This window comes from Cyprinus carpio, chromosome B3, assembly GCF_018340385.1.
Source record: "Cyprinus carpio isolate SPL01 chromosome B3, ASM1834038v1, whole genome shotgun sequence".
NCBI classification, from domain to species: domain Eukaryota; kingdom Metazoa; phylum Chordata; class Actinopteri; order Cypriniformes; family Cyprinidae; genus Cyprinus; species Cyprinus carpio.
In genome coordinates, this window is record NC_056599.1 from 24,458,782 (window position 1) to 24,476,002 (window position 17,221).

At 36.7% G+C, this 17,221-nt stretch overlaps 4 protein-coding genes across 5 annotated transcripts; 2 read left to right on the forward strand and 2 right to left on the reverse strand.

The window, feature by feature from the left end:
* Positions 1-924: 924 nt before the first annotated feature.
* lgals2a (lectin, galactoside-binding, soluble, 2a) lies at positions 925-4,090 on the reverse strand. The gene is made up of 4 exons (XM_019075245.2): positions 3,942-4,090; positions 1,825-1,904; positions 1,573-1,744; positions 925-1,444 (listed from the first exon to the last, which is right to left on the reverse strand). The coding sequence occupies exons 1-4, from the start codon at positions 3,945-3,947 to the stop codon at positions 1,298-1,300; spliced, it is 405 nt and encodes a 134-aa protein (XP_018930790.1). The 5' UTR covers positions 3,948-4,090; the 3' UTR covers positions 925-1,297.
* Positions 4,091-5,583: 1,493 nt separating this feature from the next.
* On the forward strand, positions 5,584-7,752 carry LOC109057992 (protein-lysine N-methyltransferase EEF2KMT-like). The gene is made up of 8 exons (XM_042720361.1): positions 5,584-5,803; positions 6,117-6,179; positions 6,255-6,335; positions 6,430-6,531; positions 6,613-6,746; positions 6,955-7,202; positions 7,366-7,515; positions 7,610-7,752. The coding sequence occupies exons 1-8, from the start codon at positions 5,675-5,677 to the stop codon at positions 7,708-7,710; spliced, it is 1,008 nt and encodes a 335-aa protein (XP_042576295.1). The 5' UTR covers positions 5,584-5,674; the 3' UTR covers positions 7,711-7,752.
* LOC109057945 (ALG1 chitobiosyldiphosphodolichol beta-mannosyltransferase) lies at positions 7,722-12,246 on the reverse strand. The gene is given in 13 exon segments (XM_042720362.1): positions 7,722-8,083; positions 8,966-9,041; positions 9,121-9,239; positions 9,325-9,437; positions 9,534-9,593; positions 10,062-10,100; positions 10,194-10,312; positions 10,473-10,595; positions 10,724-10,801; positions 10,892-11,040; positions 11,484-11,587; positions 11,686-11,763; positions 11,942-12,246. Coding segments are annotated over 13 exon segments (1,470 nt in total). The 5' UTR covers positions 12,216-12,246; the 3' UTR covers positions 7,722-7,945.
* A 1,132-nt stretch (positions 12,247-13,378) lies between these two features.
* On the forward strand, positions 13,379-17,135 carry LOC109057963 (UPF0764 protein C16orf89 homolog). 2 transcript variants are annotated; one of them, XM_019075195.2, is made up of 8 exons: positions 13,379-13,689; positions 14,415-14,567; positions 14,644-14,794; positions 14,876-14,993; positions 15,728-15,890; positions 16,055-16,141; positions 16,283-16,360; positions 16,995-17,135. In XM_019075195.2, the coding sequence occupies exons 1-8, from the start codon at positions 13,416-13,418 to the stop codon at positions 17,096-17,098; spliced, it is 1,128 nt and encodes a 375-aa protein (XP_018930740.1). In that variant the 5' UTR covers positions 13,379-13,415; the 3' UTR covers positions 17,099-17,135. The 2 variants fall into 2 exon arrangements, with proteins under 2 accessions (XP_018930740.1, XP_018930733.1); XM_019075188.2 differs by having other exon boundaries at positions 13,382-13,689; positions 16,037-16,141.
* Positions 17,136-17,221: the final 86 nt, after the last annotated feature.

Below are 17,221 nucleotides of genomic sequence, written 5' to 3' on the forward strand. Positions count from 1 at the left end.
TTATGCTGGCTATTCATCTCCCAAACCTACAAAGCCGAGGTGTTGAGATCGAGGTGTGTATTTTAAAAGATTTCTTTAGCAGTACAGGAAATATGCAGGGCATTGACTTCTTCCTTTTGAATAATGATGAGGTGATGTAGAATTTCATTGCCATTGGATGGATCCTTGATGTGGTCTTGAGACTGTTCACATCAAGTTCTTTTGCAATAGTTGGTGTCAAATTGGTTTCACTTTTCCAAAACTTCTTCATTTCTTTGCTCCTTATAATGAAAAACAATTGCAATATAGACTGAATCTTATGGAAAATCACAGATATTCTTTCACTGATAAAAAGAAAAACATTTGAATTTTAATGAAAAAATATAGTTAAGGAAGTTAATGCTACCATGATACACTTTATTTTGCAATACATTGTACTGTCAGTCTAGTAGTGCATTTTCAACAAATAATGCTACTAAAGTGAGATATCTTTTTTATTATTTTATATATCCCATATGTTCTTCATATATATATATATATATATATATATATATATATATATATATATATATATATATATACTTTTTTTTCAAAGTAAAGAAATGCTTAGGCTCTTTGATGTAAAGTGAGTATCATGACTACATTTAAGACTTGTTGTTTAAATGTAATATTTTATGCATATTTGCTCTACAAAAAAATGCCTCTATAGGCCTATATCTAGAACCTGTTGAATTGTACTGTTTAGTTTCTCTGTTGTTGAGTTATTTTAGACTGGCAGTGGGACTTCATATTTTTGACATGTTTGTATGATGAACACCTAATGGAATTAATGCTAATTAATCATTCTGAATTTTCTCTATCTGTTCTCTCATAATGAATCATAACTATAAACACAAAAGATGTTTCTGCCTGAACACATTAAACGTAAGTACAAAAGAGGCTTCGTTTATTTGTGAAAACAGGTTTTATTGTATATGCCAACAGCTATAGCTTGTGAATTTGCTTTAGTTACAAACCAGATTTAAGAGCATGATGTTTCATTGTAGAAAAGCAGTAGGAAACATCAACTAGATGGAAACCTCTCAGAATGGTTTACAAGCTCATGGCAATTTATTGTAGTTGCGCTCCCTCTAGTGGTTTAGATAGCCAGTGCCACAGCAAAATTAAAACACTGATTTGTCATACAAGTGTGATTGAAATACTCCATACTGAATAAGTGAAAATTGTGGAATAAGAGAGCTGGAAAAGCGACAACACAAGGCAAAGAATCATTCAGCATTCAGGATACAACAGTACCCTTATTTAAGCATTGATTAGACTACTTGATTTCAATCCCATGGATCCTGACCTCGCCTTCAAAGTGCATATATTTGTACTTCTCAGCACCATGACGGTTAGGGAAGTTAATCTGAGAACCATCAGGAAGAGTCACCAGGAACTCCTCATTGGTGAAAGTGATTTTTATCTGAAGGAAGGAAAAAAGATAATATGTTAATTAAAATCCAGAGGGGCCATTAAATTTCATCCACAGCCCATTTATTATGATTACCATCTGCTTAAACAGCAATTTCATTAGATATATATGAGTCTTGCCTGGAACTCCTCATTCTGATTAAATGGAAAGCTGGCCTCTCTCTGCTCCTCACACCAGTTGCCGTCCTGTAATGAATTGCACACTACAGTTTGCTGGTCACCATGGGCATCAAAACGAGGGTTCATGTGTAGAGCAACGTCCTCGGCACTGTGACCAATGTTAATGGCAAAACTGCAAAAGAACAAATGGGAGATATGACTCCTGGTGCTTATAAAATCCTGAATTCTAGAAGCTGATTTGCAGAGACTTACTTTGTGGAATCAGCATCGGGGACTCCTGTAACAGTCAGAGTCTGTCCCGCCTTGAAGGACATATTCTGCACAAGCACACCCTGTTAGAAACCGAGAGAGCTCAAGTTACTCTTTATTTGTAATTTGATTTTCTTTTTGTATATCTCACTACTGGCATGAAAAGCCAAACATGTGTATCCACTTAAACTTGACTTGTACAGCTGGGCACTGTGCCTGGTTTTCCCTATAAGCCAAATAGAGACTGTAGCAATAATGACGGAGTGGACAGAATCAGCCTCACAAAAGCAATGCTGTCAAATTTTCCAATGCGTTGAAAGGAAAACCCTAGTCTGATGGTGAAAGGCAAAGAGCCAGACTCGAACTTTCAAAAAAACTGCAGATGTTGCACAGTTGCTTTACTGAAAAACCTCTGCATGGGTTCTGTCTTAATAAAGGTATAAAACTGTTACTGGAGCAGTACCCTTTCAAAACGTGCTAATATGTAGGCCTTCCTTTTAGGAGTAACTTTAGATTTTGTACACCACAGTGACAGCTTTGTACCCTTTTTCTGGGAGGATGGATACAAGAAGAGCTATCTTTTAATCATTTAATCTTTAAAAACTAGTGGCCATGCCATCTCTGAGAGATTCTGTGTAAGTTCAGAAGACAAGTTGGTACTGCAGCTGCAAGATGAATTACACAAGGCCTCTTTATGTGATTCACAGCTGCCTAGGAAAGTGGATTTGTATAGCTGTTGTAATGATGGCAGAAGAGATAGTGGAATAGTAGAGAGAAAGGTGGGTCAGAAAGAGATAGGAAAAGAAGGAAAAAGGTGTAGGTGAATTCTTTTCACATTAGTCGGTGCGAGTAACAGAAAACCAGCTCTCAGAAGTTGCTGCAGAACGAAACTCTCAGAGCAGTGTGACATGCCTCATTCTTTCTTTCTGGACTTTCTAAACTGCTGATTTAACTGCAAAAGGGAAGCTGGCCAGGGATGCGGAGTCTTTCAGATTAGCATGAAAAAGACTGAGTCATGCTGCTTTCGCTGAGCTTTAGAGAAAGTGAGCTAAAGGTCTCCTTCTCAATGCCCCTGGGTACTGGATGGTTTCAGACCATTAACAGGGCTTGAACTGGCCAGTCTTGCTTCATTTCTAGAATTGCCAGAGGACTGAACATGTTATGGTAAGATGAACTGGCATAAAATGTTGAAGGGTTACAGACTACAGACTGTTTTGCAAACACAATAGCCAAGGCTACAAAGCTAACCTCTGTCTCTCCAGTCTTCTGTGTCACATAATCCACCAGAAGTCATTCTAATATGCTGATTTGGTGCTCAAAAAACATGTATTATTATCACAGTTGAACATGGTTGTTCTACTTAATATTTTTGTGGAAACCGTGATTTATTTGACTGAACATTTTTTTGAAATGCATATATTTTTTGTAACAATCTATAGGTCTTTACTGTCACTTTTGGTCAAATTAATTCATCGTTTCTGAATAACAGTATTCATTTATTTGATAAAACTGTATATACATATGTGTGTCATATGATCTTCTTGTCACTTGATGTGGTTATGCCACACTGCCACTGATTTGGTTTTTGAAAAGTTTTTCAAATGTTAATAACTATACAACTACTTATTTTTATTTTTTTAAAAGAAAATAATAACAACAGTTTGTTCCAAACTATTTCCAGAAGTTTCTACCTTTTAGTGAGACAAATGAGATGCAGGCATGTTTTTATGAATTCCATTTCTTATTTTTAAATACCTTACAATACCTTAAATTCCTTTATGGACAAAAAAAATAAAAATAAAAAATGATATTGTAATTATGTAATTAGCCAGTACAACACTGTGATAGAAATGTGGAGGTCACACCCATGCGCAATGCTTGTGGGCGCTCTTCAGTAGCCACTATTCTATAATAACTACTCAATGCACCAAACAGACAGCATACTGCACAGTACCAATAGCCATAAACACCAGACTTCAGCTGCTACAAGCACTGTATTATTTGTGCTAACGTAAGATAGAGAAGGCATTCTAACATATGCTGTCTTAAATATAAACAAATCTTAAAAACACCATTTGACATAAAACTACAGAATAATGTATCGTTTTAAAATTACTCACGCTCATTTTGAGTTCCTTTGAGAGCCAATGAAGTGAAAAGAAGTGTCTGGGTAAAAGTTGCGATGTGTGGCGGAGGGATCTTATATCCACTGCGGACTAGGAGTGTTCGGAACTTGACCGAAGTTTGTTTCACCCAATTGGGTGTCTTAGCCTCTCTCTCTCTCTCTCTCTCTCTCTCTCTCTCGACCAATCGCAAAAAGAGGCATGTGGATTTACTGTAGGATGTAGTCTATTTCTAGACATACCCTGATAATACGCTATAAATATCCTACTTCTAAATAATTAAAACAAACGACCAGAACCACAATGAATGCTGGTTTACGTTGCGAACAGAGCATAATTAATGTAATTATACGCGTGTCGCCCATAACTGATCTACTTATGAAAGCTTACAAGTGGCTTCAGTTTACAAGATGATTAAACGCGTAATACAATTGACATGCTCATGACTTGATTGAAAAATGTCGCACGTTGTAAAATATATTGATCATGTCACTAAAACAAGTCATGATGAGTTGGTATGTGAGGTGTTGTATTTGTGGTCTGTGTGCTGGTATTTTGGAGTATTTTGGAGCTGGTGACATGAGGGTGTGGCACTGCCAATTTGCGCTGCTTTGTGAAACTGACGAGCATTTATCACCACAGTGTCGTTTGTTATTAATCTAAACTGTAGCATTTCGGCGCATTAAGTTGTTTCTTCTCTTTCTTTCTTTCTTTCTTTCTTTCTTTCTACGGAAGCTAGTCTTAGTCTAACAACAAAATATTTGTATAGGGCTCCAGGATGTGACTTAAGACAGTCACAAGATGCTAACCGCAAACTCTGGAAATGATTAGAGAAGTGAGAACTTCGGGGGACCCCCGCCGATTAAGGGCTATATGCAATATGAAAGAAAGAAAAAAGTCAGCTTAATACAAAGTAAAATTTACAGATAATAGTTTAATCTGTTTTTAAATGGTGTCTATATTATGCACTTTTCTCATACAGAGCGAGATCGCCGATTAACTGGTCCTAAACAAGACTTCTGGATCTCGGTCTTGTCATATGAGAAATAAGGTAGCCTGTAGTTACAGTTACGCACATGCAAAAATATATTTATAATTGTTTTGGCAGCAGCACCCTCAAATAATAGCTGCATGCACATCTTTATCATTATGATCATCAAGATGCTCAATCAGAAGGAGAGCAGCCTCTCTGCGTCCTGCACCACGCCCAGGCCAAACCTCGCCCATCAGGCACCGCCAGGGTTTCTGGGGCCCCGTTAAAGACCGGGGCAAGTTGCATAAACTCTAATTAGCAGTTAACCAAATGATAATCTGTCTTACTTAATGGATTCAAATTAGACCAGTCTATGTTTTTATGTTTTGAAAAGTTATGACCAGTCTTGCAGAAAAAAAGATAACTTACTAAGGCTAGTCTAAGCAGTTTATGCACCATTTATGACATGTTCTAATATTTAGGCATGATGTAAGTTTTTTTCTTTTTTTTCTTCAGTTAAATAAAGTTATAAAGTACTTTTAGAATACAGTAGAGAATCTACTTGTGATTCTTGTGGGCGGGTCTTGTAGTCTGTAAGCCACGGCCATATGATTTGACGCGGATGCACAACCATCCCGGAAGGTGGCGCTGCAACAACAACATATGTGGACTAAACACACACGAAGAAATTCAACCATGCGTCTTCCGTAGTCTCTAGTAACAGCATCAAGCAAGCAGACTTGTGTGATATTAAAATATGAGCTATACACACCCAGAGACAGGTAAAGAAGGGGAAGCAATGAGCCACGAAACAAGAAAGGAAGTCATACACACCTTTCAAGTCAACTTCTTCGCCATGAGTCGTTTAAATGCATTTCCATGGGATGTAAGTAGAACATTGCAACATGCCCTTATGCATTAAGAATTTTTTTTTTCAGATGATTTGTACAACTATTTATATATGAGCTAAACTAAATATTGTAGAAGCTTAATTTTCTGTAAAGTCGCTTTGCAATGATTTGTATAGTAAAAAGCGCTATACAAATAAACTTGAATTGAATTGAATGAGCTGTGTTTCTTTCTTTCTTTCTTTCTTTTTGTTGTTTGGTTTTGTTTTTCAGGAAAGTAAATTAACAGTTGTAATGTTTGTTTTCTCTGTTTCATTTCTACATCCATAAATAACGCAATGGTTTTTGTAGTCTTTAGACGGAGAAATTATGACTACAACAACTTCAGACATCATAACGGAGATTCTTCAGAAGGTAAACAAGCAATTATGAAAGTGAAATAATTTTTTAATGAATAAAATATAATTTTTTTTTCTCTTTTCTTGATAGACATGTTTACATCCCATCTGCCTCAAGAATCCCCCCTCTTTGAAATACAGAAGACGCTTCCTAACAGAATTGATCAAAAGGGTTGGTTTAGTGTCTTTACAAACAAGCATGTTTTACATTTTGTCACCACATATTTTGAGATACAGCATATTTTCATGGAGGCTCATTGTTGTAGCATGAGATGTTGGCTGCTGAACCTCTGGATGCACTGTATGAAGCGCTCGGAGAGGTCATGTGTGCACAGGAGGAGGACATGTGCTACAAAACCTACTTATTGGTGAGTCTGATAACATTAGTACTGGACCTTTAAGATATTTATACCTCATAACAAAACATATCAGAAAGTGTTAAATCTCAGCCAACAGGAGATGCTGTTAGTCTAGCAGAGAACGTGGCTCTCATCTCCCAAGGAACCACAGGTCTGGTCACCTGGGAGGCTGCCCTGTATCTGACCGAATGGGCTTTGGAGAATACACACATCTTCAAAAACAAGTAATTTGAAAAAAAAAAAAAAAAAAAGTCTAATTAATCATTTATACATTGTTTCTCATACTATTTTATGTACAATGAAAGAATGACTGCAGCTACTTATGAAAGATTAATTGAAATGGCTTTCTCTATTTAGTGCATTGTTTGTCTTATTCCATTTGCATGCAACTGTAAGTGCACACTGTTGATCACCTCCGTGTTGTACATGCAGGACAGTGCTAGAGCTGGGCAGCGGAGTTGGACTTACTGGCATTGTAGTGTGTCTGTCATCCAGCCTAACCAAATACATCTTCAGCGACTGCCATCAAACTGTCCTTCAGAGGCTGAAGGATAATATCACAAACTACTTAACTAACAGTGACAGCAGCCGTGCGTCAGTGTGTGTGGAGGAACTGGATTGGGAAAATGTGTCTGACGAGCAGCTACAAAGAATACAGGCCAACACTATCATTGCCGCAGGTGACACAAAACCCAGGGATATTTGCAGGAACACACACACACACACACACACACATTACAGTTCCATATGTGATTTATTTTCATTCGTTGATTAAAAGGTCTCTGAATCTGATCACATGAAATCATGATGTTTGAGTAACATTACTGTGTTTGTTTGAAACAGATGTGGTGTATGATCCTGATGTAATTGCTTGTTTGGTGAGACTGCTGAGCAGGCTTCTGAACTGCAAAGTTCAAGAAGAACATCCTGATGTTTACATTGCATCTACCGTACGCAACCCACAGACGTATGACTGCTTCAAGAAAGAATTAGGTAGGTTTCACATTATTAATGATATTCTATTATATTCAGTGTTTTCTTAATTCCTGATTTCCCATAATGAATTAAATGTTTCTGTTGCTTACAGAAATGGCTGGACTAAGACATGTCGTCATGAAAGATTCTGTCGCTCAAGTTTTTCCATACAACCGAGCCACCACTATAGAAATGATCCAAATATATGTATGACAAAAACGATCTCTTTGTAATAAAGTATTTATTTACATAATATTTACAAAGATAGTGTGCTTTTTATTCTCATATTCAAGTCTTTCCCAATGGCATTGCTGGAATGCTGAATGTCCAGTTGTGGGGACAGTTAGCTTAAAATATGTACCCTGTGCAAATATACCTGACAGTAACTTTCCATTGAATGGGACTCAAAGGATTTGAGAGAATGTTATATAAACCATCACCTAGACGGTCAGTCGCAGTGCTCTTTAATAAGTGGGAGGACATTTTGGTCCCAGTTCTCATCCCAGCGGCACTGGCCACTTTCCCTTAGATTCTTCCTGAAGATGCCCAGTTTCCCCTGATCACTAGGGAAGTCTGCAAACAGAAGCTACAGAGATAACAGAATTAGATGTAAGAATTTAATATTTACAAGATCTTTAAAGGCACAGTATGTAATACTGACAAGCTAGAGGCTGTAATAGCTACTGCAGTCCAAATTCACGCTCACACCGGTTGCCAGATTGAGGATGCATAACAGGAAGTGACAATGGAAGGCAACAAGCCTTACATAAGTTGATTTATCTGCGTTTTAATATGCCTCTGATCATAGAGCCCTTTAGGTCGGGTAGAATCTGCAATCTCTGACCCAGTTTGTTTGCTGCAATAGGCTGTTTTTTTCTGACAACTGGCAACCCGGGGTGTCAAAATACCATTGGGTAAACTGGCAGTGGGTGGAATCACACAGACCAAAACAAAAACAGACATTCCGACACAGAACACACATTCTCATAGGGTTGTGCAATTAATCGCATTTGATTGTCATGTGCATCTCGTCAGTAAAGCCGGTCCTGTGATTAGTAATAAATCACCATGAATCACACAGCTTTCAGCTTTCACTACACAGCGGCCTTTCACTACACATTAGGCAAAATAGTACACTGATCGCAGATGAATCACATTCCGATTTCTGGGCGATATCACCGCTTGTCAGTCATACATCGCTGTGTATGAAATCACATTCGATTTGATTAGTGAGCGCGACTATCACGGGACCCGGCTCGTCTGTGAGATTGCACAGACCCTGAACGATTCTTTTACTGACGAGATGCGCATGACAATTGAATGCGATTAATTGCACAGCCCTACATTCTCAATTTGAATAACTGGCTGTAGGATTGTTTTTTTTAATATACATTTACTTGAACTTAAAAATTTTCTTGACTTTTTGAATCTTGAGTATAGAACAGTTTTTAGTTAACATATATCTTACCTTAAATTGTTCAGACAGCTCCTTGGAGTCTTTGAAAATGAGCCCATTTTCCTCATGTTTCACCAGTTCATGCAAGCTAACAAGATACAGATAATGAGCAGATGACACCTAATATAACCTACACCTACTACAAAAGACTAGTCTCTCAATCTTACCACTGAAAGTGTATGGCACAGACTGGTAGACAACATCCAAACATGTCAACCACTTTCATTGGAAGGTCAAGACCACTGGAGGATTTGTGCAAGCAGACCCCAAGATCAGCAGAACCTGTGCCGAAAAAAATCATACATGTTAATAAGGCCAAGACATTGGTCTGTGACATTTTATATTTATATTGAAGTTATAGTGTTAATATGTAAAAGTGGATATTGATATTCTTCTGGTTATGGAGTTGGAGTGTTAATCTTGATATGTTGTAATTCTTTGGAGTCAATCAGCTTCTTGTAATACTCCTTCTGAGGACCTTTACCTGTATTGATATATCACAGTGTTTGAAACACAAAGACAGGCGTTGGCCCACAGATGATTTTATGGACATTTATATATATTAGACATTGTGGTGTACCTGTAATCACACAGACCAATGATGGAAGTTTGTCCCCTGCCTCAACAAACTTCTCATACTCTGTTGGAGACAGAAGGAAATAAGTCAAATGTTAGAGAATACATAGTCTAATAGTTTTCAATACATAAATATGAAACGGTAAATTACAGAAAAGGTTGTGATACACTACAGGTCAAAAGGCCGGTAAGATTTCTTAAAATGTTTTTATTAAAAATGTAGTAAAAATAGTAATATTGTGAAATATATTATTTCTATTGTAATATATTTTAAAATGTCAATTATTCCAGTGATTCCAGTGAAAAAAAAATTACAATTTTTTTGGGTGAAGTGATATATTACTATTTTTTTTTGTGGATTTTTTTGTTATTTGTTTTTTTTTTTTTTTTTAAAAAAACAAATTGTACTTTTTTTTTGTTTTGCCTATTTTGCATCTTTGCCAAATATATGTATTCATTTCTCAAAAAAGAAAGAAAAATCTTACTGACCCCAAACAATACAATAGTGTATATGGAGAGATAAAATAATAACCTTCAAGAGCCTGTAAAAGAATTGAGAAGTCTTCGTCCTCTGAACATAAAAACATAAATAATGAAAAGTTACGACATTTCAGTTAAAGGAATGACGGATAGCATCCCTATATTCAGTGTGGACAGTACAGACCAGTCCAGCTGGTGCTGCTGATAAGCAGAGCAGGTCGTCCAGAAGAGCGCGTCACAGCACCTGTCTGAGTACGCTCTGTGAAGGCTGTCAGTTCCATGTACTCCTTAGTGACATCAGGACTAAGAAATTATAAAGTGGAATAAGTGAAACATTTATAAAAAGCTCAAGACTAAATGGCGAGAGGCTATTCCTGCTATTATCGTTTTCAAAAAAATGTAATACCACTATATGCATAACAGCAAGGAATGGGAACAAATGGTATTACGGGAAAACACTTACCTAGGCCTAAATGGTAAATAAGTACTGCCCATTCTGATAAACAGCTCATGCTGAAGTTTCAGAGGCGTTTCTCTAAATATCGGGGGTGGCTTGTCATATAATGTGGTTGCCCTACAATTGGAAAATTGTTAACTGGCTTGTCTTAAAAGTAAACTGTTTTACTAATATTGTTATTATTTAAATATGTATTTTATCATAATAAAAAAGTAAATAAAATATAAAATATTATCTGATTCTAAATATTCATGCTCTTTTTTCGAGTTTTTTCTATGATTTTGTTTGTGACACATAAGTTATGATCCGAGAAACATCCAAAGAGCTTCTCGTACCTGCCAACAACACAATGCACAGTTCAGACGGTTCCCAAATATGCCTCAAAACACTGTCCTACCAGGATACTTTTCAAAAGCGCTACTTACCATTTTGCTATCTTAACGATGAAATGATTCTGTCCATGAGTAAGAGCCATTATGGTGTATCCGTAGTTGTGCCAGTCTATGATGAACTGGGTTCCCCTGAAACGACTTGCCACCCATGTCACTGCTATAGCTGGCAGTCCAGGAGGATTCTACAGAATACACACGTGACTTACAATTTCACTTTAAAACATGATTACATATAGAAAAGGAAGAAAGGAAAGGAAATGAAAGGAAGTGACATGTGGCCAAGTATATTGTCCCATACTTAGAATTTGTGCTCTGCATTTAACCCATCCAATTGCACACACACAGCAGAGAGTAGTGAACACACACACACACAGACTGAAAAAAAAAAGCAGAGAGTGGTGACACACCCGGAGAGCTGCTGGGGAGCAGTTGGGGGTTTGGTGCCTTGTTCAAGTGTCCCACCTCATTCGTGGTATTGAGAGGGTGAAGAGAGTGCTGGATATTCACTCCCCCCACCTACAATCCCTGCCAGACCTGAGACTCGAACCCATGACTTTTGGGTTACAAGTCTGACTCTCTAAGTATAAAATAACTTCATGCTTTGCTTAATACAAGAGAGAGATACCTGCATAAGAATATAGCCTTGGTCCTCAATCTTCATCAACACATAGAACAGCTGGAAAGTCTGGAATATCACCTTTGAAGCATACCTGAAAATTTTGGGGCCGACTGAAAGGCAAAGTGCAGTTCACATTCTTTATATCAGAATGAATGTGCATGGACTTCTGTGCTTTTATGTTTTCTTTCTGTGTATATGTTTATATTACCTGTGAGCCCCTTTAGTTCTGAAATGGGAAGTATGTCTATCCTGTCATCCTCAATAATGTCTTGATGAGGTTTAGTACCTATGTGAGCAACATGCCAGTGTTAGAGGTATAAAAACGTGCCCTTTGACCTGTATATGTAATGCACATTTAAGTGTTTATTAGCATGCCTTGCATTCAATCGTGGGGGGACATTTGACATCATGCAGAAAAGCAAAAAGTGGTGCAAGGTAAAGTGCATGCGTTAAAATGTATATACCAAGGAAGCCAATTAAGGTGACATTGTATCCATGTCTGCTGAGAGAGAGCGCGTGATACTGCATGCGAGGACTGCGTCCTATATCTCCCAGCACCAACACGCAAACGTTCAGATGTGCAAGTTCATCTCGCCCCTTTAATCCACTGGCTAGTACAAAAATAAGCACCACTACCGCGACAGGCAGAAGAGCCCATGACAAGCTTAACCCCGACAAAAGTCCTAAAAGAACCAATGAAACTGTCACTACAGCTACTGCCGCATTGGCATCCGCCATTGTGTTTTCCTGATTCTGACGTGGCTGAATGTAGGGCAGGAAATTTAAAGAGACACGAACCACTGGCGAATACATAATACACATAATTATAACTACATCAGTATTCTTCAAGAACATGTCACTTCGTTCATTTTAAATAATTGTGATGTAAATAATGTCTTAAATTATACAGTTACCACTAATAAATACATTACACATTTAATCCGAATATTTTTTGAGACTTGTCTGCAATTCCATTTAGAACAATTAAATTCCAGATATAGCTAATTGTTATTATATCATTATAGCCTATGGTACATAATCAAAACATATGCTGAAATATTTTCCAGCAAAAGCAATAATATTTAATCTTTGTGGTATCCCAGCAGGGTTTACTAGCCCTAAGCACTGCAGTCACACCAACTGCGCTGAAAGATTGGTTACAAAACAAAATAAAATAGTTTCCTGCAAATTCTTGTTCTACATCTCCCCAACTACAACTGTGGTTATTTTTGTATTGCTTTACCGTTTCATTCTTTAATAATTGCATTCCAAAAAGCATGACCAATACTACTACCTTACTCTGCATTTTATTAAAAAATAAAAATAAATAATAAATCATAAACTCCAACAGATTCTTGTTCTACATCTTTCCAAGTACCACTGTTGATTTTCATGTTGCTTTACTGTTTCATTATTTATTAATTGAATGCCAAACTCATGAGTAATCCTATTTACCTCACCATACATATAAAAAAACAAAAATAAATAAAAAATCATTAAAGAAAAAACGAATTGTTTTCTGCAGACTCCACCAGATTCTTGTTCTACATCTCTCCAAGTATACCACTGTGATAATTTTTATGCTGCTTTACTGTTTCAATTTTTAATAATTGATTTTTCTTTTCTTTTTCGTTACGAATTTTTTACATATGTTTACCAACACAAGTGTCTCAGGTCAAAAAATGCATTAAATATTTTACAAAAACATTTTACAAACCCATTGCAAATGTTTTACTTAACGTTTAATACATTAAATAGGCTACAATTAAACAATAAAATACCATTAAATAAGCAGTGCCTGTATAATGTGTTTTTTTTTTTAATTAGTCTATTATTATCGATTAAATGACTGTTTTCAGTTTGATAGAGTTTTTTTTATGATTTGGAAAGGTTTAAAGCAGTTAAAGTAGCGGACCTGAGTCACGTGATGGGTTTGCTATGACAAACAGCTTCGCCTTCAAAATAAGGGGGAAAAAACACTGGACAGACCACTCGTCCATTAACTCTTTTCCCTGTTTATTTTGTATTCTCAAAGCTCTTAAAATGTGGTATCCTTTCCTTGTGATCCTTGTCCTCTCGTCTACAACTGATTTATCAAATCAGGATGTGATTGATAACATACTTATGAGTTTATCCAAGGGAATCACATACTTTGACATGCAGGGCAGAAACATCAACCTGGACGGTGTTGTTGGATACCTAATACTTCAAGGTAAGCCATTATTTTACAAATTAGATTTTTCTTAATTACGTTGTTTACTCGATTGTTTGAGTGCCACTTTAGGCTACGTTTGAATTATGAACATTGTTTCAACTTTATACTGTTCGTAGCCTAATCACCAATGTGCGGTATTTTCCACTCATGTAACTTTAAAGAGACTTTCATTTCAATGGACCGAGATTGGACTCGGTTGTGAAATCAACTGAGCAATGTCCTTTTTAATAGAATTGTATTTTTCGTTGCGTATCCGTTAAGGTTCTCCTCGCGCAATTATTATTCTGTTAATCGTTTACCTTAATGAGGATTAAAAAAAAAAAACCCTAAAGTGTTTTTGTGTTTAGCCTACATTTGTGATATGTAAATCCAAAGAAAGAAAGAAAGAAACAAAGAAATTTTTTTTGTTTAGAATAAATTTTTGATTTTTTTTGTGTTTAGCCTACATTTTTTGTAAATCCAAAGAAAGAAAGAAAGTTAAAAAGAGATTGATTATGTTTTTTTTTGTTTTACTCTGGGATAATTAGTTGTGTAGGATAACTTTTCTGAGTACTAAAAAGTTGTCTGAAAAGGATCCTTTACTGTAACTTATTTTTGGAGGGCTAAATAGGCTACTTAATTTGGGGGCTCAAACCTCCCCAGAATCCACTGAGCCGAACTTCTGCAGTAAACAACCCTTCAGTGGTTCACCATTTAGGCTTCTTTCTGCTTATGTAACTCAGCGCAGCTGCAGGAGGCAACACGAACTTGGCCCCATTCAGACTTTCTGAGTCTCTCTCAGCGAGCAGCTGCTGTTTCTATGTTGAAGAGACTAAACAAGAGCCTTTCTACTGCCGTCAGCGATCTTCAGGAGACAGACCCCAAATACTTCAAAGGTAAGGCTCTTTGGGGAAAGATCTATTCTAAACAGTCTAATAATGGCACAGAAAGCATGAACTGTTTCTCCTACAGAGTTTGAGCCCATTTTGGACAGCTCCTTCTGGTCCCTGCCTGCAGAATGGAGCTCCACCGATCCCTCACTTGTTTATACCTCAGTGAGGTCTATGGAGTGCTATGATGAGCAGTTGAGTGACAAGTGCATGACTCTCCTTCTAGGAACATGGTAAGAAGATTATAGCATGAAAGCATAGCATCAAAATGTTATAAAAATCAGTCAATACCACAACTGTTATTTTATTGCAAGGAAAGACAATGGAACCCCATGTATTGTAACGAAGTCTTGTAGAGACACAATGACACAATTTGGATGTCCGCACTATTCCCTGTCCCACCAGCTACTGTACTTCACGATAGGAACGATGGTAACGCATCCTTAATAATCTTTACTGTAGTATTAGCAATTGACTGTTTACCTTTTCTTAAAGGGATATTCCACCACAAAATGAAAATTTTGTCATTAATCACTTACCTCCATGTTGTTCCAAACCTGTAAAAGCTTTATTCATCTTCGGAACACAATTTAAGATAATTTGGATGAAAACCGGGAGGCTTGTGACTGTCCCATAGACTGCCAAGTAAATTACACTGTCAAGATCTAATAAAAGATGAAAGAAATCATCAGAATAGTCCAACTGCCATCAGTGATTCAACCGTAACGTTACGAAGTGACAACAATATTTTTTGTATGCGAAGAAAACAAAAATGACTTTATTCAAAAATTTCTCTCCTCTGTGTCTCTCCACCATCACCGTAGCGCCATCTTAAGAGAATATCAGATGAATGCAAGCAGCGCATGCTCTTCTGTGTCAGCCGCGACACAAGGATATGCTGTTTTCTTTCAAATCAAAAAAGAAAAGAAACCTTGTGAAGGTATTTCATCCTTCACAAGCCTCCCGGTTTTCATCCAAAATATCTTAAATTGTGTTCCGAAGATGAACGAAGCTTTTTACGGGTTTGGAAAGACATGGGTGTAAGTGATTAATGACAAACTTTTTATTTTGGGGTGGAGTAACCCTTTGAGAAGAGAAAGTATCATATTTTCTTATGTGCCCTGAAGTAAATATTTGTGGTTTCAGTCTGACACTTGTGTCCTCAGAAAGGGTGCTCCAGAATGCTGAAGGGGGACCTGAGACTGTCTCGTGTCAACATTACTGTGGAACATTATAAGAGAATCTTCTGCTCCAACATGATGAAAAGCAACCAGGATATTTTCAAGAATACCATTACTGGCCAAATGCAGGACATCTTTATAGAAAACAGTTAGTATAAGCTATGTTATGAACAAAGTTAGTTATATATATAGTTATGAACAAATTATTGGAGAAAGATTTGGTCACAACTTAGAAGACAACATCCACATACTGTATCTTTGTTTTTGTTTTTTACTAAATTGTTTATTTTGCAGTTCTTTTATGTGGTTTAGTGGGATTCTCAGACTTCTATAAATTGGACTGGTTACAATCTATTCTAACATGGCAAGATCAAGAAGCAGGCTGTTTTGGCAAAGAAGGTGAGTTGAGTGCATTTTTAAATATATACAGTATAAAATCATATCCTAATGTTTATCAACTGGATATTAAATAAAATCACTGAGCTATAAAGGTGTGAATCACCTTTTAACTGTATGTTGCATATTGGTTTCCCCACTCAGAGGACATCTCCCAGATCTTTGAGGAATTCCTGGATGCACCCCACAAACGGGTGAAAAGAAGAGAAAAAACACTGACAGGTGTTTGCTTGCTCTTAAAGCAATAGTTCACCCAAACATGAAAATTTGCTGAAAAATTTCTCACCCTCAAGCCATCCAAGATATAGATGAGTTTGTTTCTTTAGAAATTCAGCATTATCTGCTCACCAATGGATCCTCTGCAGTGAATTGGTGCCGTCAGAATAAGAGTCCAAACAGCGGATAAAAACATTGCAATAATCCACAAGTAATCCATACCATTCCAGCCCATCACTTAGCATCTTGTGAAACAAACAGCTGCATGTTTGTAGTAAACTAATTAATCGAGACGTTTTTAACTTCACAAAAGTAATTTCGTTAAAATCAGGTGAGAAATATGTACAGATCAAGCACTGTTTACAAGCAAAAACTGTCCAAAATGGTTATTATGATGTTTTTATCAGCTGTTTGGACTCATTCTGATGGCACCCATTCACTGCAGAGCATCCACTGGAAGAAACAAACTCATCTACATTTTGCATTGTTTGAGGGTGAATCTTTTTTTTTTTTTTTTTTTTTGTGCAAATTATTTTTTTTTGGGTGAACTATTCCTTTAATGTTGTAGTTGCTAAAAAAAATATTTGGTTAATGTCAAGTGATTATACAGTTTCAAACTAACACACATTTCTTTTCATAGATGGCTGCTCAAGTCATATGACAGGAGTTGCAGTGAGTGCATTAGGAGGTTTTCTCAACCATTACCTTTCAGAGCAGGACATAACGAAGAGACCCTTAATTTAAGGGCCATGCTTCATCAGATAATGGTTACAGAACTCAATGAATTAATACTTTATATAAAAAAAAAAAAACACAACAACACAGTATTATGATACATTTCTTATTCTGGGGAAAAAGGATCAAACT